At 37.9% G+C, this 25,753-nt stretch overlaps 2 protein-coding genes across 2 annotated transcripts in view; both read right to left on the reverse strand.

The window, feature by feature from the left end:
- Positions 1 to 1,910, reverse strand: part of LOC150081111 (uncharacterized) — a 31,963-nt gene extending 30,053 nt beyond the window's left edge. Inside the window, exon 1 of the mRNA XM_090380927.1 lies at positions 1,857 to 1,910. Within this exon, the coding sequence (XP_090237053.1) occupies positions 1,857 to 1,889 (33 nt within the window). The 5' untranslated portion in view covers positions 1,890 to 1,910. The remainder of the gene's footprint in view (positions 1 to 1,856) is intronic.
- A 9,823-nt stretch (positions 1,911 to 11,733) lies between these two features.
- Cc2d2a (Coiled-coil and C2 domain containing 2A) overlaps positions 11,734 to 25,753 on the reverse strand; it is a 422,612-nt gene continuing 408,592 nt past the window's right edge. The window contains exons 35-36 of the mRNA XM_090380928.1: positions 23,981 to 24,056; positions 11,734 to 11,916 (exon numbers count right to left, since the gene is read on the reverse strand). Coding sequence (XP_090237054.1) covers positions 11,734 to 11,916; positions 23,981 to 24,056 — 259 coding nt within the window. The remainder of the gene's footprint in view (positions 11,917 to 23,980; positions 24,057 to 25,753) is intronic.

The raw sequence follows: 25,753 nt of genomic DNA on the forward strand, positions 1-25,753 counted from the left end.
ATCAGCAGGAAGGTGGCTTTTGTAAAACAGCTTGAGAGTCTTCTTTTTCAATCCCCAGTCCCTTTTTGCGACTCTGGTAACAAGGGCTGTATAGCCCCGTATCTTCTTACGGTGGCACTCTCCCAAGCAGATCTTTCTTTCCAAACTCCTGGGGAGGAAAGGCTTGCCTCCCCAATTTTCTCACTCTGGTGGGGCACGGGTATGCCTCACTACCTGCAGGGGCCATCTACTCTGTCGGCCCCTTATTTCTAATTTCTTCCCTCCCCTAAACTTTTGTCTTGCACAATGTTTAGCCCTACATTTAAAATTTAAAAGAGAACATCAAAATTCTTGCCCGAACCTATTTGGTTTTTAAAACTCACTTTCACCGCATAGCCACTGAAATCACAGGAAAGTAAGTGGCAAGACCAGCCAGAGTACAAATATTGGTAACACCCGGCCGGCCTCCCTGTGGTGGGTATTGGTAACGTCGGGTCTCACTAGGGGCACAACAAACTACATAGTGCATATCCCACACTTTTAAATCTCTGGCCTGTCCGATACAGAGAACATATGCGAGATGGGAGAAATCCCAGGTGCCATCAGACCCCAAACATACCTAATATCTTCTTACGGATGTATTTCAAGTGTGACTGGAAGGAGAGAGTGGGGTCCAGTATTACTCCCAGGTATCTAAGTTCCTTGGACAATCGTAGTGTGATACCATCAATCTTAATCTGTGGGGGTCTCCTGTAATCTAGGGCACCCTTGAGGAGAATGGAGTCCATTTTGGTTGCAGAGATCCTAAGGAAGTGGATATTGGTCCACTCTTGTAGGATTTTAAGTGCATGATTTGCCTTTCTTTCCAGCTGGATTTTGCTGTTTGCCTCTATCATCAGGATGAGGTCGTCTGCAAAGGCTTGTGAAGAAGCCTCTCCAATATTGGTATTTAGGAATTCACCCAAGACGATGTTCCATAACGTAGGTCCTAAAACGGAGCCTTGTGGACAGCCTCTGTTGATTTTTCTGGTATTTTATATGGAGCATTCACAATGATGAGTCTACTGGAGAGGTAGCTTTGGATTACTCCAAAGAGGTTGCCTGGCATCCTACTCCCCCGGAGCCGGGCCAGGATGCTCGGCCAGCAAAGTCGATAGAGATAGCCAGGAAGTATTTTTCTGTGGCAGCTGCACGTGCAAGGACGTTGTTCAGGGCATCTACAGTCGACGTTCCCGGTCTAAAGCCGTACTGGTTTGGGGACATTAGGTTTGCCTGTAGGTAGTGAGCCTGTATTCTGGTTAACAGGAGTCATTCCAAGAGTTTACTGCACTGTTAGTAGGGCTATTGGTCTGTAGGAAGTCGGTTGGTCTGGTGGTTTTGTCGGGTTTTTAATTGAGTTTAATATTTGCTTTTTTCCAGTCCTTTGGATAGGTCCCAGTTTGGAGACATAGATTGAAGAGGTTCAGTAGCATATCAGGGACTATCTCCACCACCTTCCTGATGATTTCCGGCTCCAAAAGGTCCGCAGCCGCTTGTAATTCGTCTATTGTGAAATTCGGACGTAAGCCCATCTCCACCTATTACTCCTGTAAAAGCTCAGAACCTCTGCAAAACAGGCCTGAAACAGGAGTGTTATATCAGACCATTTTGCCACCAGAGATTAACCAACCCCTGGATCAACCACTCTCTGTGTGTGCTGTAATGCACAAATCCCGCACCTACCGGAAGTAGTGCTATACTGGTAGGTGCCAGCAATCCCACCCAAAAAAAAAAAAAAAAACAATAATAAAAAATTCCAACTAGTAACAATGTATACTTGTTGAAACAAAAGCAACATTATACAATTATTTACATGTAAATAGCAAATACATACATACACTTAGAGTCCATCCACAAATGCAAGCCTGCATTTGGGTATCCAGGAGCGGAAGATCAACTCGTACTGTAAACCAGAAACATCCTATGAAGATGACAGTACACGAAGCGTTCTGTCATCAAATGTGCAGCACTTCCCTTAATTTGTATCCTGCAATAGATTTCTTAACTCCTGTCTTCTTTTAAAAACTTTGGCCAAGAATTCCTGAAGCGAAGCAAAGGTGTCCCACCTCTGAACCAAGAGAGGTAAATTATTCTCCGTGAGGTTTGGTAACTTATTTAGTAATTCCTGCCTGTCTGAAGTATACAGTCTGCATTCAAGGATGACATGTCTCCAAGATTCAATCTCACCGCATGAACACCCAGATTAGCAAAGATAAAAATTATAAATTTCCAAATTTTACAAAAAAAAAAGCATACGGGAAGGCATAAAGTTAGCTCAGCAATTAGAATCTTATTTTTTGAATGCAGATTCTTCAAAAATGCTTAGTTCCATATGATGAAATTCACAGTTATCAAGCAGAAGATACACAAAATCTAGAATTGTTAGTTTTTGGAATGTAACTCCCCTTTTCTACTTTTTCTTAGTCCTCGTAACCTTTTATAGGAACCTAACTACCGTGTTATACGAGGGTTACCTGTTTATACTCCGGCACAACCACTAAGTCAGTGGAGTTTGCAGTAAATCATCAATACAAATGCTAATCGTGTTCCGGCAGTCACGGGCTTAAGGGATCCACTCGTCTACGTCAGGCCTATTGTTTCTTGCATCATATGCCTCTCCTAACAAGTACAGGGCTCAGAAAAGTTCAGTCGTGAATAAATTTGTGGCTACAATTCTATCTGGAGAGACTTTTTACAGGGATGGGATACAGAAATATTTGCTAATGCTATTGAGGAAGCGGTGTCATCACATGTGCAAAACTTATGTATATCTAAAGCTATGAATTTTGTTCACAGCTTTAGATATACATATGTTCAGTCTAACTCTTAAGCACTACTGAACAGATCACTGAAATCTCTGCATGGTGTAATAACAGGAGTCTGACATACAACTTTGGTCTATAAGATTGATATTTATTGCACACTTCTTTGACCTTGTGCACCTGACTAGTTTTTTCACTACAAAAAGGTAGTGCAACTATGACCCACTTTATATTCAGTTAAGTGACAGATCTATTGTTTTTTTCTTACAAACAGCAAGGAATGTTTTCTTGTTTATACTCTGGCAGAACTACCAGGTTATAGGTGTTTATAATAAATCATTAATTGTATTTAGCAGTCAACCACTTGAACATGGTCCATTCAAAGAGTGTGCTACAGAACTCTACTACCTTTTTCAAAGTGTTTACTGGAAGTAGATGAAAAGATGAAATACTTTTGTAAAATTCAGAGAAATTTCTATTCAACCAGACATTTTTTCCCACAGTTGGGGTTGTGTGGTCAGCAATGTTATGAAACAAAAGAACCTCATCTTGAAGGAAGTTCTAGGCTGTTTGGAGCAGGACAGTCGTTTTGGTTCCCGAAAACATTTATTGCTGCAAGTAAATCGAGTTCCCCACAGCCAAATAAATATAAAGAATTTAACAAACGGAGTGGTAATGTTGAAACCCCGAGTTATTTCTGTGACTTTGAAACACACTTGCTTAAAATGACGAGCCACAATTTGTAATTTTTCATTCCTGGACTTGCAGAAAAGTATGGTTTGTGTATTATATCTGTGAAACATCTTCAAATGAGAACCCCATTATGATTTTTTTTAACAGAAAGCCCTTGTTATATGTTCCTGTTATACCCTCCTATACAGAATTAAAAAGAAATGAATCCTATAATATGTTCATTTCTTATAGGAAGTCTATGAGCAGATGTGGACTTAGTTTGCTTAGAGAGCTAATAGAATGTTTATAAACGATCATCTGAGTTGAGATTGTTCTTGAAGAAGCAACATCAAAGGGTTGGCTTCTCTTTTTGGAGTAAGAATGTGATAAAGTCCTCTGGATAGCACTGCTTTGTTCGATTTGGGTCAAACTTTGTTTTTAAACCAGTACTCGCCCTCTAAGAAATGAGCTGATGGATGTGGTCTTTGACACCCATGAAATCATGGATCATATTTTTAATGGTCTGAAGCAGTTTAAACATTCACTGTTTATAAAGTATATTAATACTTTATGCTTTGAAAATTTGTCAATTATAGGATAAATAATTTAATATTCATTCTACAAACTTATAGAGGATCAGTTCTTGTTTATGAAGTGCTAATTTTTTATTTAGTTCTTTTAGAAAGATTAGTCACGCCAATCCAATTTGATTTGTATACATAACTGGAGGCTGCATGGTTTCTCAAGAACACTTCATTAGCACTAATTATGTATTAAATATTGAGGAGGATGGCCGATATTAACAATAATCCCCCTCCCCCCATGTGTATCATTCACTGCTGTGAAGTTCCCTTATAAATCCCAATTTGTAATGTATTCTGCTTGCTATCTCTTTTCAAAACTGCTATTATAAAGCATGAGGTTAAGTTCAGTGGGCTTGATGCCCTCGAAGGAATAAAAGAGATGGTCCCATTAAGCACTCAGCTGACCATACTTGAGCAACAGACACCTCTTGACCCACAGTGCAGGTAGCAGTCATCAGTGACATAAGTAGAATAGGACCAGGGTATGATAAGGAGGTGTCATTTTAGGAAGGATGTAGAGCTGCTGGAACAAGTACAGAGAAGGGCAATGATGGGTTCTCAAGAACACTAATTATGCATTAAATATTGAGGAGGATGGCCAATATTAACAATAATTCCCCTTCCCCCATGCTCTTAGTAAGTTCTGCAAATTGCAGCATCTGGAGGCTAGGCACTTGTGAGGTGTTAAAGCCAGCTCAATGCTGATGAGATTCTTTCTCTTGCTCAGATTATGCACCTGAGGGGGCATAAAGAATATTGTAGAATAAATGTGCAGAAATTTTTCTTTAGCTAGTGGGAAGCTTTTTTTCTTGCATCATATGCCTCTCCTAACAAGTACAGGGCTCAGAAAAGTTCAGTCATGAATAAATTTGTGGCTACAATTCTATCTGGAGAGACTTTTTACAGGGATGGGATACAGAAATATTTGCTAATGCTATTGAGGAAGCGGTGTCATTACATGTGCAAAATTTGAATATAGCAAGCATGAAAGACTAAAATGAGAGTAGGAGTGCATATAATGGGGGGCTTTTAATATCTGGAAAGCTGACTTGACTGTAGAATTTGATTATTTGTAAACTTCACTAACTTGGTGGTCAGGGTTCAAGACCTGTGGCTACTAAATATGGTGCTTATCTTGTGAACTCCTCTGACTGAGTTTGTCCTTGGAGTATAAACACAAAATTTTGACATTGGGATATAACTACTATCAAGAGTAAGAGATTTTGCTTTCACAAAGGCAGCTATAAATTCTAAATGGGTGGCACTTTGGTTAGTAATCATAGACACTACTTTGTTCAAGGTTTAGATCTAAATGAATGTTGGATGATTTTAAAAAGTCCATTATATTAACACTAGAAAGTATGAATCAGAGCTGAAATACTCAATATGTTCTAGTTGATAATAATATTAGTAAATTAATAAGAGGAGTTTACCTCAATATAGTACGTGGAACACTTCCGTATGATACCCTCCAGAAATTAAAACGGAAAAAACGAAAAAATTTACTTTAATTATTTATATTTTACTTTAATGTACCGGTAAGTTGTCGATTTTTTCGTTTTTTCCGTTTTAATTTCTGGAGGGTATCATACGGAAGTGTTCCACGTACTATATTGAGGTAAACTCCTCTTATTAATTTACTAATATTAACACTAGAAAGAAAGGGATGAACATGAGTATTGATGATTCTGACAAATTAAATAAATATTTTGCATCCATGTGTGAAAACATTTTTTGGGATGTTACACTAAAAGAAGCAGCAAAGTTCCTGTATATTGGAAGTGAGCAATTAATAAGCCTCTAAGCTTGACTTCTTGGGAAAATAATGGAGTCTTTTAAACACAGGAATCATGGCCTAGAATCGCCAAATGATGTTTAAAATTGGTGAATGCAATGCAAGGTACTATTGCAGTAATCTCAGAATAACATACCAATTAGGTGGTGGAGAGTAAAAGACCTGGAGACAATCATACAGCCTCATTTTTAAGAAAGATGATGTTGTTGTTATTTGGTTTTTAGGAGCATTAGCAACTAAGGCCATATTACTCTGGGGATATGCAGTGGTCATGGGCTCGAACCCTGATCTAATCAAGAAGTGTGTGCTACGCACTGCTGCTCCTCCCCATGGAGGCGCAAGAAAGATGTAGATCACAGCAGAGAGCAACCAGATTAGTCAAGACTCACCACTAAAGATTTTGGTTCTGGAAACTAAGCACTTGCAAGGAGACTTGACTGAAGCATTTAAGGCTTTAAATGGATTGAGTTAACATACACTACTATTTTCATTACCTTTCTCAGACAATGCACATAAAATAAAAAAGGATGGCTGCAGGATAGATGTGCAAAAATTTGCTTTCAGTCAAAGAGTAACTGATTGCTGGTACAAACTACCATCTGGAGTCATTGAAGTGGATAGTGTTTTTTTATTTAGGACTGTTAATTGAGATCAATAATAATTAAGCAACCTTTCTTTATCACCTGTGAACTTATATAGTAAGTTCCAATTAGTATTATGCATTGATATGTGCCAGTTACCCACAATGCAGGAGCAACAAAAGTTAACTGAGATGGCCTATATGGAAAACATATAGGGAACCACAGTTCCCTATATGTTTTCTGATTTAAGTGGGTGTCTGTATCAACTGCACTATACTTTTCACAGTAATGCATGAAAATTAACTTTTCAGGCCCCAGAACTATCAAAAAGGCTGTATATTGGCTCCCCACATGCAATATTTTCAACTTATAAGCAGAGACCATCAGTTATATTCATAGGATATACTTCAGCACTTAATTTAAGGGAAATTGTTCTCTGGGAATGCTACTAACATCTTTTGAATGGCTCGAGCCTCTAAACAAAATGAGTTGCTTGGGGTAGACTTTTCTGAATTCACTATGAATAAAAAGAATCACTGAAAAATATTAGGCAACAGCCTAGTCCTATGCTCTAATACGGTCTGTCATTCTCACTAATTTGGATGGGATATCCTGAGTTTCCCACTGTTTCCTGTGATTCTCACAGATTACACTTGTAAACCGATAGTTCACCATTAATATTGTATATCATAGCAGAAGTTCCCATGTGTATCAAAACATACTGGAAAGTCTGAATATTGCTTGCAGTCTTCAAATTCAAAGCCTTTGTGATTAATTTATAGATATTTAGATAAAATGAGCAATGCTAATTTTATCATCTCTCAGCTACAGGTGATTTTCAAGAATACATCTGTTATATTATAGCAAAAGAACTACTTTGGCCATACTTGCTTTTTTTTTTTTTTTGGTTTGATGCTCATAAGTTTGATTCATTACGTCAAATGTCGCTACTAATTAGATTTCTGAATATAAACAAATTCACTTAATACTTTGGAGAGATTTGCATTGTCTTTATGTTTTAAATATTATTAACTATGAGAAAAGAGATCCTGCAAGGGTGACTACTTCTTGTCTGCCATGGTGTTAAAAGTAACACTGTCATGAAGGTGTAAGCAGAAGCATTGCTCCTTAAAAAAAAGGTGGGTAGTCCGTTATCGAATGTGTATTTTGTAAGATATAAAGCACCACAGAAAATATCCCTTTAATAATGTTTGTTTAGCACCAAGGCCTCCAAATTATAACAAAAATGTTCGATTTTTATTAAAAGGAATACATATGTTGTGAACTTTTATTAGTATAATACAAAAGAATTCAGAAACCTCTCTATGAATACTGTGTCAGAAGTCCCTGGCACAAACATACCAATGTTGTAGGTCTGCCATTTTGTTATCTTTCAAATTAGTTAAAATGTTGCATTAATTTCTTTTGGAATAACAGTGCAATGAGCAATAATTTTCTAACCTATAAAATCATTCTCACAAAAAAAAAATGTGAGAGCCTTATCCATTCTTGTAATTTGTTGGGAATTTCTCTACAACACCTTTATTGTTTTCCTCTTCTTAAATCATATTATCTCCTAAAATAACCAGCTAAATCTATACGAAACTTTGTGACTCAACTGAAGAAAAAAAAAAAAAATTTAAGCCAAGCTTCTTCTGAGTTAGAAACACTTTCTAACATTGTCCGTAAATGAACTTCAGGCTTTAAATTAATTTCCTGTCCCATTACTAGCAACTCAAGTATATCACCAGATGAGTTCAAACTTTTAGTATCAAAATAATGCAACTTTCTTGCATTATTGTTTGCATTATTTCATTATTTCTTGCATTATGATGCTTATACAGCATCAGCTATATAAACTAGCTTTCCAAATAAAAACTTCCCATCCATTCACTCCAAACGTTTGTCCACTTCTTCCTTGAATTTATTTAAGCTATCAACTACCTGCAGGCTAAAGGTAAATTTTCACACATCTGTTCAACAACTGTCTTTACTCAATTTCAGTTTATGCCCCCTCAACCAGATTTCTTTACTGGTGCCTAGTCTCCAGACACTGCAATTTACAGAACTTAAGCCTTTCTTTGTAAGAGCACCCCTTTTTCCCTGTAACTCCTGGGGCACACCCAGGGTCCTGAGCTGGATATCATCATTCTCTTTCTTGGTGATTCCCTTCTACTTTCCCTTCTGTTCCCTTCTATTCCAGCATAATCCTCAGGCTTCCTTGCACCATATGGCTAATAAAAACTCTACATCCTTCTAGACCTGTATGCAGTACTCAAGGGGATAATCACCTCCTTATTCCTGTAATATCATTGACAAGGTGTACAGGAACTCTGGCAGCCTGTCTGCACAATTACTCACAGGTCTCTTTTATTCTCCACTACCTAGTCGGTACATTTCTCTGGGGTTACTGCTACCCATATGCAGTACTTTGCATTTGTCACTTCTCAGCCCAACACTAATAACAGTATCCCCTGATTATCACTCTTTGTCTTCTCCCATGCAACTATCCTTTTAGCCATACTGCTCCAATTTGTACAGTAGTCTCCCATGTGCAACAGTATCTAAAGCTTTCCTGAAATCCAAATATATGATATTAAAATTATTTTTTGTATCCAGTTCTTTTGTGACCACGTCATAGTATCCAATTGGTCAGACAAGACTTCCCCTTAACAAACCCATGCTGTGTCGTCTACATGATCCTTTAACCAATGACTCCATTATTTTCCCTGAATAGAAGTCAAACTAACAGATCTGTAATTACTTGTGTTACCCTTTGTGAATTGGAGATACATTTGCCCATCTCTAGTCTGTTGCAACTTCCTCTTAGTCCAAGAATGTTCTCATAATCCAACCCAGGTGCCTTTCTTGTGTTTAACTTCAACAATTTCTCCTCCACTTTGCTCTCAGTTATTACAAAATCATTTAAATCGCTGTAAGAGTTTGATAAACATCTGGCTTTCTCCTCACTTGTGAATGTAGATGCAAAATACTCATTTAGTTTGGTAGCTATCTGAGCATGATCATCTATTGGTGGACCAATCTGATTCATCTCCTTCTTTTAGAGTTTATATAAGTAAAGAAGTCTTTGATGTTTTTATTTGCATCCTTTGTTGCTTGATAATTTATATGCATCCCATGCATTTTTCTGTTCTGCCATGAGTCTCTTTAGTTCAGCTGACATCCATCTGGGCCTAAGCCTAGAACAGTATTTCTTAGTTGGAACAAAAATGCTAGTAGCTGCCAAGAATGCTGCTGGTCCCACTGTAGTCACCCTTGCAAAAACCCCTGATGGTAGTTAAAGATTAAGGTAAATCCACAATAGCCTTGTTAGTGTGCGAGTGACCAACCCACAAGTTCCGCTCAATATCTGGGAAGTTAAAAATCGCCCGTTATAAGACATTGATTTACTGGCCCATTCTATTTCTCTGTATAATTGTTCACTGAACTCATCAGAGTCATTAGGCCTATAACAAACTCCTACCCTCATTTTTGCTTTCCCAGTGACATACCAAACTGACTCAACATTGTGCTTGATTCAGAATTAATATACACTGTATGACCACCTATCTAATTCTATGTTGGGCCATTGACTCTGATAGATGTCTCAAGAAGTCTACAGCCATGCTACCAATAAGGCAATCCAAAACACACCACAGGTATTTAATTGCACTGAGGTCAGGCAAAGATCTTCACTGTGTGTTGTCTGGAAAAAAACGCAACATGGCAGGATGGTGGGCACCAGGTATTTGTACTTATTTTCAACTCTCACATAGTGCCCTGCTGCACCCTTCACTCACCATGTTTTGTTGGCAGGAGGTGGTTTTACCCAATTCTTTGTAAACCTTGACCACAGTCATTTCTGATATGGAAGCACCTTTTAAACTCTGTCCAATAGCTGTTACAGGGTCATTCTGATCAATTATTTGCAGTATATTGAAACCTACAAGTTTCAACGCTTTTTTTTTTTTTTGGATTATTATCAATCGGTTCTGTATCTGCATAAAAAGAGCTTTTAATTCACAAACCTGTCTACATACACAATATATGTCCAAACCACCATTTTCATTAGTGGTGTGAAGGACTAACAAGGACATTTGAAACAAAACTTGCCTTATTTATCTCTGCAGATAAAGTGATAACATGGAATTAAGTTGAATATTGACAAGGGCTGAAGGCTATTTCTCAGTGGCCTTAAAAGATACAAGTCAGAGCAATTGTTCATTGTGGTGCAATCTGTGTGTGGCCAAAGGAGTATGTGAATAGCTGTATTACAACCTATGTCACAAAAATATTGATAAAGAGACAGTACACCTTTCATGGCATCAATTTAGTATTAGCCATATAGTGTACTAGATAAGAAAATACAAATTAAGCATGTTCCTGATGTAGGTAACTATCCAGCTAACCTTAGAATTTCATCAAACTGTTCAATGACAACTTGCTACAATCTAGTTGAAGTCTTTCCTCATACCTTATGAGAATCTTTTCAATAATCCCAGTAACCTCTCATGAGGGACTGAGTCAAATGCCTTGCTAAAATCCAAACATATATTACCAGGTTAGTTAAACATGATTTTCTATCTAAATGTCCCAGGATTGCACTCTCAATCATTGCCCCTAAGATTTTCCCTAAAGTCAGGCTAACTGGTCTGTAGTTATCAACTCCAGGAGTCTTAGTTGCCTTTATGCTGTAATTTCATATGGGTCTGATCTGATTTCTAAACTCCTTCTCCCTTCAGTACTATTACAGGCTTCAACACACTATTTTTCTGGATTATTACTTTACCTTTAACCTGCAAAGGCTCCTGTACTTTAAGTTCTATGATATCAAGAATATTCTTACCCCCTAGTAAAAATAATTGTCATCTAGTTTATTTAAAAATCTTGTCCCCCCCTCATAATAAGACATTCACACTTGCTTGTACCATTCCATGTAGGAAGGCAGGCTGAAAATTCACCCATTTTATTGACAACACAACAAAGATTGAGTATTCTTCTACAGTTAGTTTATTACCTTAACTACTGAACCGCTGAAGTTATTTATACTTGTTTCCACACCTTCAAAACATTGGCAACGAACAAGAATTCTTGATGTGTGCAAGCATTAGTTTTACCCATATCAATGTGAGTGTATATTACCTATCATTATTACATAAAATGTTCCCCTTTTCTCTGACCGACAATAGAATCTCACAATAAATATAAGTTAAGGGGAACATTAATAATTTCAATTTATGTGTGTCCATGATGTCACTGCCTGTTCCAACATAGAAATAAAACAAGTTGGTTTTTGGTAAAAAATAACAATTTAATTATATCTAGTGCTGTAGAGAAGCAACATATACCCAAACAGCTAAAACAGTACAGGGATATGGATGAATATGAACTGCAAGAGCAAATTCAGTATTCCTGTTTTCTGTAAGATGAATTCCAGTTGCAAATACTACTTCAGTTACAGCATTCACATCTGTGTATGGTAGAGTCAATGGAAAGCCACTCATCTGTAAAAAAATAATTAGTCATCAGAAAAATTTACACATCATTTAAGTATTTCTGTCTCGTGTTCCACTTAACTATGAAAAAAAAGAAAGTAATATAGGATACATAGTGTATTTGTTAGGTGGTTTCCCACAAATCCACTTTAAATACTCTGTGATTAGCATTAGTAGAGGCATATGATGCAAGAAAGCAAGCTTATTCAGCATCAGCCAAAAAAAAAAAAAAAAAAGACACACACCCCTCCGTTCGTTCAAAATACCTGTCCAGTTGAGCTTTAAATTTGTTTAGGCTATCAACTTCAACAACAAGTGATGGAAGTCGGTTCCACCAACCAAAGGCAAATTTCCGCACATCTATCCGACATCCGTCCTTCCTCAATTTGAATTTATGCCTTCTGAGCAAGATGATGCACAACTTGCAAAGCCTGTGGGTAGTTCGACTGGTCTCTTAGTTACCAGGAAGCACAATCACCAGGAACAGTAGAAAATGCCTGTCGGGCTGCCTGCTGCAAGGATACATAATATTGTCAAGTAAAATTTGTATTTTTTTCCTGCTAGCCAAGAAAATGTAGAGCTACAAAGGGAGGTTTGTCAGGTTCTTCACTATGTTATTGCAAGGCAAACATTACAGAAAAAATATTTTATTGTATTAAGGTAATACAATTAACTTAACCCTCTGTAAAAAGCATCCCCATCACCCAATGTATGCTTGCTTAATTCAGATCTCTCTCAGTGACAGACAATATATGCAGTGCATTATATTTCAGGCATGTTTGATTTTTCTGTGATAAAGTGAAAAGTAAATACATTTATCACTCTCTCTTAAAGTCTCATATAACAATACTGCATTTAGTCAATGAATTTCTTTTTTTACATAGAAATCTGGAAAGTTCATCCACGGAGAGACATGGTTTAAGTTTTGCAAATTGCAGTGCCTGGATACTAGGCACCTGCGAGGTGTGGAAATTTGCCTTTAGCCAGCGGGTAGTTGATAGTTTAAATAAATTTTAAGCTGAGCTAGATAGGCATTTGGAGAATCAACAACCAGCTAAATTCTTTGTATAGTTATACAGGAACAGCAATACTTACAAAATCTTCTTTTGACTGCATGATTTCTTTCCTAAAAATGTATAGCCTGAAGGACTGAGACAATATATAAGTCAGATATTTACGGTAGTAACTGAGAAATTCCACAACCTGGAGCAGGTTCAAAAAAGTAACTTTGGGGTAATTCTAATATAGAAAGGGGTCACTCAAGTACACCAATAGTCAGTGAGATTGGTCAGAAGTTAGACAAGAGAATCACTCTTTATATTTATTAACAAACTTACTTCTAAAAGACATAAAACAAATATATCATAATTTAAAGGCATCTCACATGATCATGCATGGCCCAGTAATATGTTGTCAAATTTGCCCTGACTGGAAATAAGAAATGGGGGGGAAAACCATTCCATATTTTACCTTAAGAATTGTCAAAATGGGTCACATTTTGTATTGCTGTCCTGACACTATCTGAAAGAGAGCAGCTGTGTCAATCATCTCTTCCATTTATATTTAGTTTTCTAACATGCTATTTGTCTACCTGCAAAATTTACAGAACTAATTTTTCCTTCACCTCAGTTTTAAACCTGTACACCATACTATGGACGTTGCAGTATCATAAAAAAAAAAGGCTGCACCACAAAGATCAGCTACATGCAAATAATATTACTGATGTGGTTTATTTAAAAGAAGCCACCGCTAGCGCTACTGAAAGTGTTATGCCTTAGTATGGATATAACACATGCAACCTTGATTAGACCCATAGCTTTTTTACATTATATCTGCTTTTAAATTTAAGAAATAGCTTCTGGATTTTTATGCATGTGTCCTCATCACATCCAAATAGTATATTATTTGTACAACCATCTTTAAAACATACTGTCTGGTACTTGCAGGCACTAATGAAATATTAGTGAGAAAGCCTTATATGTGGCAAAAAAAAAAAAAGCAGAGCCTGCAACTGGAAACTCACAAATTTCTTATCTTTACCAGTTTACTGCCATTGGTGGACTCTTTTTTTTTTTTTATGTGAAACCCAAACACGAGAGGTATTAGAACCTATAGTACTTAGTACCGTGCTTGGGTTGGCGGTTGAGAAGACGAAAGAAGATATTTGTTGACATTGGACTTGAACTTCTGTAGATTGTAATTTTCAGGAAATACGTATGAAGGAAGGTTGTTCCAGAAAATGGCAGTTGAATGAATAAATGAGGAAGATGAAAAGTTGGTCCTGTGGGTTTGAAGTTGGACAGTAAATGGCTGGTGGCGGCACGTATTTGGACTGTTTTGAAAGAGAGAGAGCGGGAATTATAGAAGCCAATTCAGAAGAACAGTGCCCATGGAAGTATCTGTAGAAGAGGCATGCAGCAGAAACAGTACGTCTATGAGAAAGCGAGTGGAGAGACTCTGTTAGAGATGAATCATTAATTAACCTAACTGCCCTCTTCTGAATGGAATCAAGAAGCCTGAGGGAGGTTTTGGGTGCACCATTCCAGAAGTGGGAACAATATTCCATGGCAGAGCGGATTTGCGATTTATACAGAGTGAGCAGCTGTTTGGAAGAAAAGTAATGCCGAGAGCGAAAGAGAAAACCAAGTTTTTTAGATGCAGAGGAAGCAATATTTATAATGTGCTTGTGCCAAGAGAGAGATTATAAGTCAGGGTAATCCCCAAAAGAGATATATCATTTTGCCTAGAAATCGGAGTGTCACCAAAGATAAGCATAGGAGCAGAAGAATCCTTTTTGCAAGATATAAGACAAGACTGAGTTTTAGAAGGGTTGAAATCAACTAAGTTGTCTTTGCCCCACTGGAGAATTACCTGAAGATCGGCATTTAAGGAATTTCGAGAAGTTGAAGCTGATTGAGCAGGACAAGTTTTCTCAAAATGTAAAGTGGAATGCAATGTGCTATCATCGGCAAAACTATGGATAGGATTTCCAGTCAATGGAAGAAGGTCATTAATATACAAGAAGAAAATAGTGGGGGAAAGAACTGAAATTTGGGGGACACCGGCGTTAGTGGAGAAGTTAGAAGACAGAGAGCCATCTACCATCACCTTCAGTGAGCGATCAGAGAGAAAACTGGATAACCAATTACTAAAAACAGTTGGCAAACCATAAGATGGAAGCTTGTTTAGAAGACCTTTATGCCAAACACGATCAAAAGCCTTTGAGATGTCAAGAGCAACTACTTGTGTTTCACGGAACCTTTCCATTGAATTAGTCCATAAATGGGTAAAGAATATCACCATATGGCGATCGTTGATCAGACGGAAGGTTTCTAGTTAGTTTAAGAGTTGGCGGTTAATTGATTTCTCCATTACTTTAGAAAGAGTAGAAGTAATTGCAACGGGACAATAATTGGATGGGAGGGATTTGTCACCCTTTTTAGGAACTGGCTGGATATGAGCAAATTTCCAAGCAGAAGGAAAAACACCTTTGGAATAAGAAAGTGAAAAAAGGCGGCAAAGAATAGGAGTAAGTTCAGGAGCACACGTTTTGAGAATAAATGGAGAAATACCATCAGGATCAAGATCCTTCTGATGGAAGACCACAGGAGGCATTGAATGGAGCGTGTTGGGAATGGTGGGAGGTGTTTTACCAAGATCATCAATACATGAGCTGGAAGAAAAATGGGATGCTAGCAGGTCAGCTTTATCTTTGGCTGAAGTGACAACAGAACCATCTGGTTTGGACAGAGATGGGCAAAAGTTGCAGCCAATAGCTTTGGCAAGAGACCAGAATGCTTGGCTACCATTAGGGCAAGAAGCAAGTTTTCTACTCTTAATAACTGCTTTTCAATTGTTGCAGGCAGAAAATGAAACTGAAGAATTAGAAACAAGCCAATTACGATATGCAACATTCTTCTCTTGAACAGCCTTAGCACATTTATTGAAAAACCAAGGTTTTTTTCAGGACGAGATTTTAAAGTGGAGTGTGGGATAAAGGATTCCATTCCTGCAAGAATAATTATGCTGACATGATCTGAGCAAACGTTGACATCAGAAGTTTTTGAAACAGTAATCTGACCAAGGAAAAGAAGTCTCGCAGGTCATCCCATTTTGCATTCTTGTAATGCCAAACAACACAAGGTTGGGAATAGCCATGAGATAAAGGTTCCATTGGAGAAGAGACAATCACCAAGTTGTGATCTGAAATGCCTAAAGGACCTCTCACTTCGACCATGTTCTTAGAAGGGTTGTTTGTGAGAAAAAGATCAAGCGTATTGGCTGTATGATTAGGTTTGTCCGATATTCTTGTAGGTAAATGAACAATCTGTGCAAGGTCATTAGTAATTGCAAAAGCCTCAGCATCTCGACCTGCTGGGTCGGTGTGACTAGAAAACGGAAGCCAGCTGGAGTTGTGAACATTAAAATCACCAAGGAAAGTTGGACTGGAGAAAGTCAAAGAGCTCCAAGTGATTAGTGGATTTGGGAGAACGGTAGAGACAACAGATGAATTTGACACAATGAGGTAGAGAGATTTTAAGCCAGAGAAGATCAAAGAGAGGAGATTCCAAATTGCCGTCTCTGACAAGGAATATCAGAATGGACATATGCACAAGTACCACCTTTGAGGCGAAAGGAATCATACAGCGAATAATTTGGGCATCTGAGATGAGCAGTAGTTGAATCAACCGATAACTGAGATTCTGTCAGAAAAAGTACATGGGCTTTGGCAGACTACAAGTGGAAATGGATATCGTTGAGATTAGAACTGAGACCACGTATATTTGTGAAATGAATTAGGAAGTGCTTGGGAGGTTTAGATCTTTTCGCAGATAAGCTTGTTCTATTAGTTTGACAATTCATGGTGTATTCAATAGTAAGAAAAAGTGGGTGGGACATGCTGTATGAAGTAATGAAATTTTTGGATAGGGCGTACACGTGGTAAGAATATACCCAGATCCTTGACATAATGTGGCCTCGACAATGCTCCCCGCATACACACTACTCGGACTACCTCCAGTCACTATCTGGCAGAGTAGAGGTAGCAAGATTATACACTAGCTGATCCGGAAGCCTCCTAGAGAGTTACCAATAGGTTCGGTCCGGTGTACTAACTAGTGGCCAGCCTGCGAACACCGTTTTAGAGCTGCACCCTCGAAATGTAAGGAATATTGCATCTCCCCACGATGTTCATCATAACCTCAAAGGTCATCAATCATACTGCATGATGGAAGAGATAACCGGAACTTGGCTCTAGAGACTAAACATGGGTTCCACCACTTCAAGCCTCCAATAAGCAAAGTGGTGGTATTTCACCGGTTGATGAGAGTCATCTACCACCTAGTACTGCCTGGTAACATAGAGGGGCGGCGTTCCTTCATGTGGTGTGGGCGGCACACCTCGACCCCTGCTTACGTTGGTTCACACCTGGGTGGTCACTAGGGCTTGCATAAAACCGAGTTTCTCAGACTTAGGGAAAATAATTAAAAGCTTATAACACAGGTATTTATTTTATCTTGAGTAGATTGTACAAATCGTAATCAAATCTTTTAAAAATCTATCACCTCTTATAGTAAAAAAAATTAACCAGTTGAGATTATACAAAATTACAAATTGTATTCAAATCCTTTAAATAAAAACTATCTTCTCGTATAGTAAACAAAAAAATACAGCTTGGGGAAATTACTTTACTATTTATTTCTCAGCAGTTTTCTGAAAATGATCCTTTAAAAAACACAGTATATTAAGCATTTTTCCTGATAGACTTGACCTTATTTTTGTGTTAAAGAGACCAGTGATCGAAAACACTCTCTCAGATTGGACACTTGTTGGTTTAATGGTCAGCAGTGCTCTATAAACTTTCTCCAGCTTTTCACTTGTACTGCTAGTTGCCTCCAAAATTTTAAATTCTTTGCTGATTTCCAATTCACTCGGATATTTTGAAGGCTCTTCAGTTAATCTCTTTATTACACTATCATACTCTCGCATGAGTGTATCTCCAACATCGAACTAGAAGAGTCTTTGTTTTCTTCTAAAAGAACAGTTCGTTTATTTTCAGTTTCTTCATTCAGCGCTAAGACCCCTTCGGAATGTTTTGCAAATAATCTCTGATAAATCTCTTCAGCATGTTTTTTCAAAACTTGCTTACTTGGAAAATCAAAAGTTCTTGAACCTGAATCTTCTTTCCTAAACTTTTTGGGGTTGCGTAGATAGCTCAGCAAAGCCACAGTTTGGCAATTTCGTCTTGCATTGTAACGCTGCAAAAGGCTTTGGTGAAACTTTAAAGCAAATGGGTTTTCTGCTGTATCAAGCTTAGCAAGCAGAAATTCTATTGAAGACTCAGCTTTAAGTAAGTCTGTATCTTCTGAGGTTATAGGCTTCAGAATCATTTCAACTGGTTGCAAAGTTTCACATAGCAATTCAAGTGTTTTCCAGTCATCGTCAGACACAGCTTCAGTTGACAGTACTGCACATAGAGCATTTGGAATGCAATTTTTCAATTTCAAAAATCTCTCAACCATATAGAATGTGCTATCCCATCTAATCTATATTCTTTCCCATTAAATTTCTTTAACAAAATTTTGTAATATATCATTTTTGGTAGGCGATTTTCGAAAAAGCTTGCAAATTTTTCTGACTTTGTTAATAGTTTGTGCAACATTGGCCATTGGATTGAAGAAATCAATGAGCTCATCGGTAAAGTCGGTTTGATAAAGCATGCCTTGCTGTCTTTCTTCAACTTCTTCATCACCACTACTTTCTGCATTATTTTCATTTTCTTTGGGAGACTCAGAGACTGTGGCACCATAATTGATTACTTTTTCATAAAGTACATCTATAACTGACAGATGTATACAATGGGCTATACATCGTTGATGATTAGGCGTAATTTGCTTGCCAAACTTAATCATCATTGCTGCTCCATCGGTGGTGCAGGCAACAATATCCTCATCCAAGTTCAAACGAAATTCCAAGTGTCCATTCACAGTTTGCTCAGTTCTTCTGCTACCAAGTGAACCATTAATCTCAATAAGACCTAACGACCAATGATTGTTTTTTGAATGCACATTTATATTCATATACCTTTTATTTTGTATAGACGTATATTCGTCTAGAGTCAATGAATACCGTGCACCCAAAACCAATGCATTTTTGAAATGCTGAATGAATTCTTCTTTCTTAGTTTTATAATAATTTAGAACCATATTTTTAATTCCATTCACTGAGGCTGGTGGTAATTTAACGTATTTATTTCTCTGAAGGTGAAGGCTTTATTGTATAAACTCACTCTTGGCAATTGAATTAAAAGAAAATCCATCTAAAGCAGCTAATTTTGAAATCTCTTCTTCCATAGATTTTTTAACGATAAACATTTTCTAATGTTCTTACCATTTTTACGGGAGGTTTAATGTCAATCTGATGCATTTTCTTTAAATGCAACATCAAAGATGATGTAGACGACTTCGTTATTTTCTGACATTTCGAACACTGTGCTTCATCTTTGCTTTTTCGAGCGAAATAATTCCATACATTTGATTTCATCTTAGACATATTAAGAGTAATAAATATTAATTAGTAGGAATTTATATCACCGACAATTTAAAATAAAAATATTGAAGATAACAAAGGCACAATACTATGCGTCACTCCCGCAAGCACTGAATGAAGAGTCTAAACGAGGCAAGTTTCAAAATTTTCACGAAAGAAATTTTTAATTTATTTACTCGCAATTTTTTCCCCCAATTAAATCTATTGTATTTTCAAAATTAAATAAAAGCTAAATTTGGTGAAGCTGCTTTTTGGAGAACATTTGATTGCAAATTTAATAGGAATAAAGACGCAAAAAACTTTCTAAGATTGAAATTTGATGCAATATTCAGCGAATCTGTTCTAGTGGGTAACCATCAATAAGGCGTGTTCCATTACTTGCCTGGCGAACAAGATAGATGGAACGGAGAAATGTTGAGCATTTTCTTTTACGCTATCGCTCTGACTCACATGGACCCTGTATCTCTGTCTTTTCCCCCCTTCTCTAACTTACAACTAGTGTCTGAATCAACTCCAAATTGTTTGAGCCCTACACCCAAAAACTTAACATCAAATCGCCCAACTAGTACTCCCTTTGTTTTCGCTGACCCCTATCTATAGCGTTTTTTTTTTTTTTTTTTTTAGGTCCTTGCCACTGAAATCTCAGGAAATTAGGTGGCAGGACCTGCCAGAGTAAATAACTATAATAGTGGTGTACCTGGTCTGCCTCCACGGGGCGGAGTGGGGCAACGTTGGGTCCCATTAGGGGCCCAGCAGCTAAATGACCAGATGAACAACGGTACACAACACTACACAAATACAAAATCCATATACTTTTAAACCTCTGGCATTGACAGTGTTCTGTTTCACACCCACAATGTATAGCACGCGGAGATAGGGGGAACCCCTAGTGCCGTTTGACACTAAACATACTCTACATTCTACTCAGTCTGTAAAGCCTGATGGTTCTTTCACCTTCACGTGGGAGGACTCTGTCCACAACATGCTAAATGCCCTCTTTCCAACAGATGATACACAGCTAACTGAAGAGCAACTACAGATTGTTACCGCTAACGATTCTTACACAACAGAAAATATTGAAGAACCTTTTACAAATGACGATCTAAAAGCTGCACTGGACAAAACTAAAGAAAATAAAACTCCTGGTAATGACCTCCTCGAGGTGGATGTTATTAAGAAATTTGCAACCTACTTCCCTAACACCATGCTCGCCACTTTCAACAGATGCCTAATGGAAGGCCACTTTCCTGCTATCTGGAAGGAGGCATGCCTTAAACTCATCTTGAAGAACCCAGACAAACCACCTGAAGAGCCAAAATCTTACAGGCCAATTGCCAGTCCTCAGCAAACTTCTAGAAAGGCTTCTACTCATCAGGTTGTCAAAATGCTACTCTAAAGAAAACCTCATTTCTCCACTTCAGTACAGTTTCAAAGCTGGTTGCAGCACTGAAGATGCTCTTCTTAAATTAATATCTACTGCTTCAAGTACTCAAAGCAAGTATGCGCTAGCCATCACAGTTGACTTTGCTGGTGCGTTTGATCGGCTGTGGTGGCCAAGTATTCTCAGACGACTCCGACAAGCCAAAGCACCACTCAACCTTTATAGCTGTGTCAAGGAGTACCTGAGACACCGCACTGTCCATGTTAGTACCAAGTACAAATCTGTCACTAACCAGGTCTCTCGAGGCTGTCCCCAGGGCTCGGTCCTGGGGCCTTTCTTTTGGTCCGTCCTGGACGAGTTCCTTGGGATGACACAAGAGCTGATATAGAGAAGCGAGCAAATTGCGCACTAACTAAGCTCCAGGATTGGACAGCCATTCACTGACTAAAGATCTCAAGAGAGAAAACCAAATCTATATTGCTCAAGGGAATGCTCCAACTACGAAGACCACCGGTTATCAAAATTGACAACACCTCCATAAGATTATACCCAGAAATCAAGTATTTAGGAATCGTCTTAGATATGAAGCTAAATTTCCATCCTCACTTGAAATATATGTCAGAAAAAAAAAAAATACTCGGCCATGATCATCCGTATAAGCCGTGCAGACTGGGGCCTAAAGCGCTGGGCTCTGGCCCTCATCTATAATGCCATATTTGTCCCAATAGCTTGCTATGGAGCCTCAGTATGGTGTACTAGGGTCTCCCTCGACCGATATCGCCGTAAACTAGATTCCATACAGCATTCTATGCTCCTTGCCGTAACAAGGGCGTGCCCTACAGTAAGCACCCCAGCTCTACAGGTGCTAGCTGGATGTATTCCCCTACACCTAGAGGATTGTATCAACGATTGAAGAAGAGTATTCCCATCGAAACAGCAGGCGTCACTCTTAACCTTGATAACAACCCCAAACAGGAAAGGAAGAGAATCTCTGAAATTATGTACAGGACCTGGCAAGAGACATGGGATACCACCAACAAAGGATTGATAACCAAAAAGTTCTTTCCCTCTGTGAACCTCATCAGTCTGTGAACCTCATCCCAGGAGTGACAGAACCCACCAGCTGCCATTAGGCCTCCCTTGCGTGGTTCTTTTCCTCCACTCCCCAGCGGGAGGGGGAGTTCATCCCTGGTGTCCTCCCCCCTCGCCACCCCTCTTTTTCACTCTGGTGAGACCATGGGCTTGCTCCACTGACTTGGGGTCATCTTCCCTATGTACCCCGTATCTCTTATCTTTTCCCGCCAGTCTTCAGTCTCCCTCCCCTTCTCTAACTTACAACTAGCGTCCGAATCAACTCCAAATTGCTTGAGCCCTACACCCAAAAACTTAACATCAAATCGCCCAACTAGTACTCCCTTTGTTTTGGCTGACCCCTATCTAAGTTTTTTTTTTTTTAAGGTCCTAGCCACCAAAATCTCAGGAAATTAGGTGGCAGGACCTGCCAGAGTAAATAACTATAATAGTGGTGTACCTGGTCTGCCTCCACGGGGCGGAGTGGGGCAACGTTGGGTCCCATTAGGGGCCCAGCGGCTAAATGACCAGATGAACAACGGTACACGACACTACACAAATACAAAATCCATATACTTTTAAACCTCTGGCATTGACAGTGTTCTGTTTCACACCCACAATGTATAGCATGCGGTGATGGGGGGAACCCCTGGTGCCGTTTGACACTAAACACACTCTACTCAGTCGTAAATGAGTACACCTGCATCGTGCCATGATACAGGCACCTCCGTAGCCAGGTGGGAAGGAGCAGCAGTGCATAGCACACGCTTCTTGATTAGATCGGGGTTCGAGCCCGTCACCACCAAATAAGGAGGATGCAGAAAGGTCAGGGAATGACCACCGCATATTCCCGGAGCAATATGGCCTTAGTTGCTAATGCTCCAAAAAACCATACAACAACAACAGCCATGATACAGGTGGAAAGATAAAAGGTACCGCTCCTAGATTTGGGTCACTTGCCCATGAGATTCGTACCTTAAAATAAAATAAAAAACATGTTTAAAACATAAAGCAGTTGAACGATCCAGACAAACGAACAAACAAAAGAAAATGTGTGTAACAAAAAACTATACGAATCCGGTTTTAGAAGCACGGTTTCGGTTTTAACAACTCAATATGAAAACCGATTTAACCGGTTTTATAAAACCGGTTTGCAAGCCCTAGTGGTCACCCCCCATGTACTTGTGCATGGAGGTTATACCCAGGATTACTATTCAAAGTAAAGTTTTCATAAATTTGTACTACTTTCTGTGAAGAACTTAAAAATGATCCTGAGATTCTAGCATGTCTAAAGAGATGATATATCATCTCTTTAGACATGATCAAAAGTTTGATAAAATTGAAGGAATGAACAAAATAGTTTATTAACCGATTTCAGACAAATTGAAGGATCTAAATATGAAATGAATTCATGGGCAAACACACACTGGACACAACTTTCTTTTTTTTAATTCTCCACTTTAACTGACCATGCAGGGTTAGAAGGCTTGCACTGTAATCAGTTAAGAACATGTTTTTATCTTTTTAAAAATTCCATCTGCGATAACAGATAAGTGATATAACTGTTCAAATATTTTGGGGTCATCTACCTTGATAACTGAAACAAGTGTCCATCCATTACATGGAAATCATTTGTATTTAGTGTGAATCTAAATATTGATAAGGCTGTCTGTGGCATATAGATTTGATGATGTGAGTCCCCCCCCCTCCCCATATGATTCTGAGTTTGCTGATCAAATGCCCTGACAACAGAGAAAGTCATATATTACTCTCTATTCTATGCATTTAAATGAAAGTTATGACTGCACCAGCATAAAATAAAAAAAATCTATGATCCTTGGGGTACTTCTGTCTCTAAGTAAAATTAGGACTTGCAAAGAAATGTGTCAAAACTGCACACTATAGGATCTTCCAAGACCATAGATAACAATTAGGAATAAATACAGTGGGACCCCCAAGCTAAAGTGGCAGTATAGCAGTCTATAATTTGGTTCGATGCATACATTTTATGAAAAAAAAAAAAAAAAATCTCACAGATGCCATGCAAGTGTTTTCTTTAGGGGTTAAACTCACCTTATAAGAACTTAAAATTTGTTCTAACTCATGTAAAGAATCCATACTAGCTGTTCTGCCTGTTGTTTTCTCCAATCTAAATAAGAAATATAAAAGAATAATTAATTAATAATGATCTTAAACTTAAAAAAGTAACATACTTATCTCTTTTTAATTTGTCATTCCTAATACATTACCAAAATCTGATAATAACTTCAGAGCAAAAGTACAAAGCAACCAGCATTTAGTTTAGTCTACCTATTTAAATTGGGGCTCCTTGCAGATCCTAGTTCTGGGAACTCAAGTCTTTCTTGGTAAGAGTGCCATTCTGCACTGCTTAAAGAATTTCATATTGGATTACAATTACCAACAGGTCTTCTTTATTCTCCACCAAAATGGGATGCTATTAACTACCCTATGTATCATCAGCAGGGCTACTCAAAATGTGGTCCACAACAGATTGGAAAATAAACTGGTCCTTCACCAGTGGTCTAAATGATAACATCATCTGCATCTTTTCTATCAACAAGTCTACCACCATTTTAATGTATAGTTACCTATATTATTGTCGCTTCAAGAGCACGAGTCAACTTGAAAACTTCTGGAGGTAAGGAAATATTAAAACCAGTAAGGGATATTACAGATTATTCTTAGGCAATTGTGGTAATTTAGTTACACATTTCTTACTACTACTACTGAATACTGGTCTTATCCACAAAGGATGAAATTATTAATTTCATCCTTTGTGGATAGGAACTGCAAACCAATATGCTCTCATAATTATGGTTAAAAGTCTGCTTATTACTTTTAATATGATTAGAATTAGGAATACTTCTGGTATTCCCATCCCTAAAAACTTCTTAGTGTGAGAATGCAATGAGCAATACTTTTCAATTTATCATATGTAGTGTCCCCAGCTCAATCTGGTTTATCCCTTTTTTTTTTTTAATGTTAACATGAGCAGAGAATTCTTAGCTGAAGATTTCTCATAATCAGACAGTATATCTGCAGACTTTTGTGTTCCCTCATAAGTTTATAATCCCATAGATTTTTTTTTTCTCTCTGACACTAGTCTCATCACTCCATCTAATTCTTGAACAATATCTCTTAGTAGCTTCTATGATTACTTCATTTTGAAAAGAAATTAAAAATTGTCAAAGTTCATTGTAATCACCCCCTCAAAAGCAAAATTTTTTCCATTGACCACTGTCAAAGGATATATTTAAATAAATATGGTCACAGCAAATTTTCTCTTGTTGTCTCCATAATGTTGTGCTGCTGAGTGAGTGACAAGCCAACAAGTTGAGACATTCTGATTAAATGGCCCTTTGTTACACTCAACACACAAGGATAATTATTGTAACATTTATGAATATTCCATATTGATTATCTTTTCCTGATCAAAAATATCATCTATTTTCAAATACATATTGGAAAGAAAACAAGTTAGTTAATGCTATGCGGTATGTTAATTAGAAAAAAAAATGTGAGTGAGTCTGTTGCGAATAACAAACATCTATACAGAGAAACAGTATTCCAGTCACTCACACACTAGCAATGGATTTACTGGATGATTGCTTTCTTCATGTAAAAATCTGGAGGTAAAAGACCACTGTGTACTAATGTGGGATTTATGTAAAGAGATGACTACAGTGGGATGGGGACCAATTGACGATGTTACCAACAGCAAATTCTAAAATCAGGCTTAGTCCTAAATGGATGAGACTCGTGGCAGAGAAGAAAAATGCATATAAATTATCAGGTTTATATCTACCATAAATTATCATGGTAGAT

Source organism: Mastigoproctus giganteus, chromosome 9 (genome assembly GCF_048544385.1).
Source record: "Mastigoproctus giganteus isolate SK-2022 chromosome 9, ASM4854438v1, whole genome shotgun sequence".
Lineage (NCBI taxonomy): Eukaryota > Metazoa > Arthropoda > Arachnida > Uropygi > Thelyphonidae > Mastigoproctus > Mastigoproctus giganteus.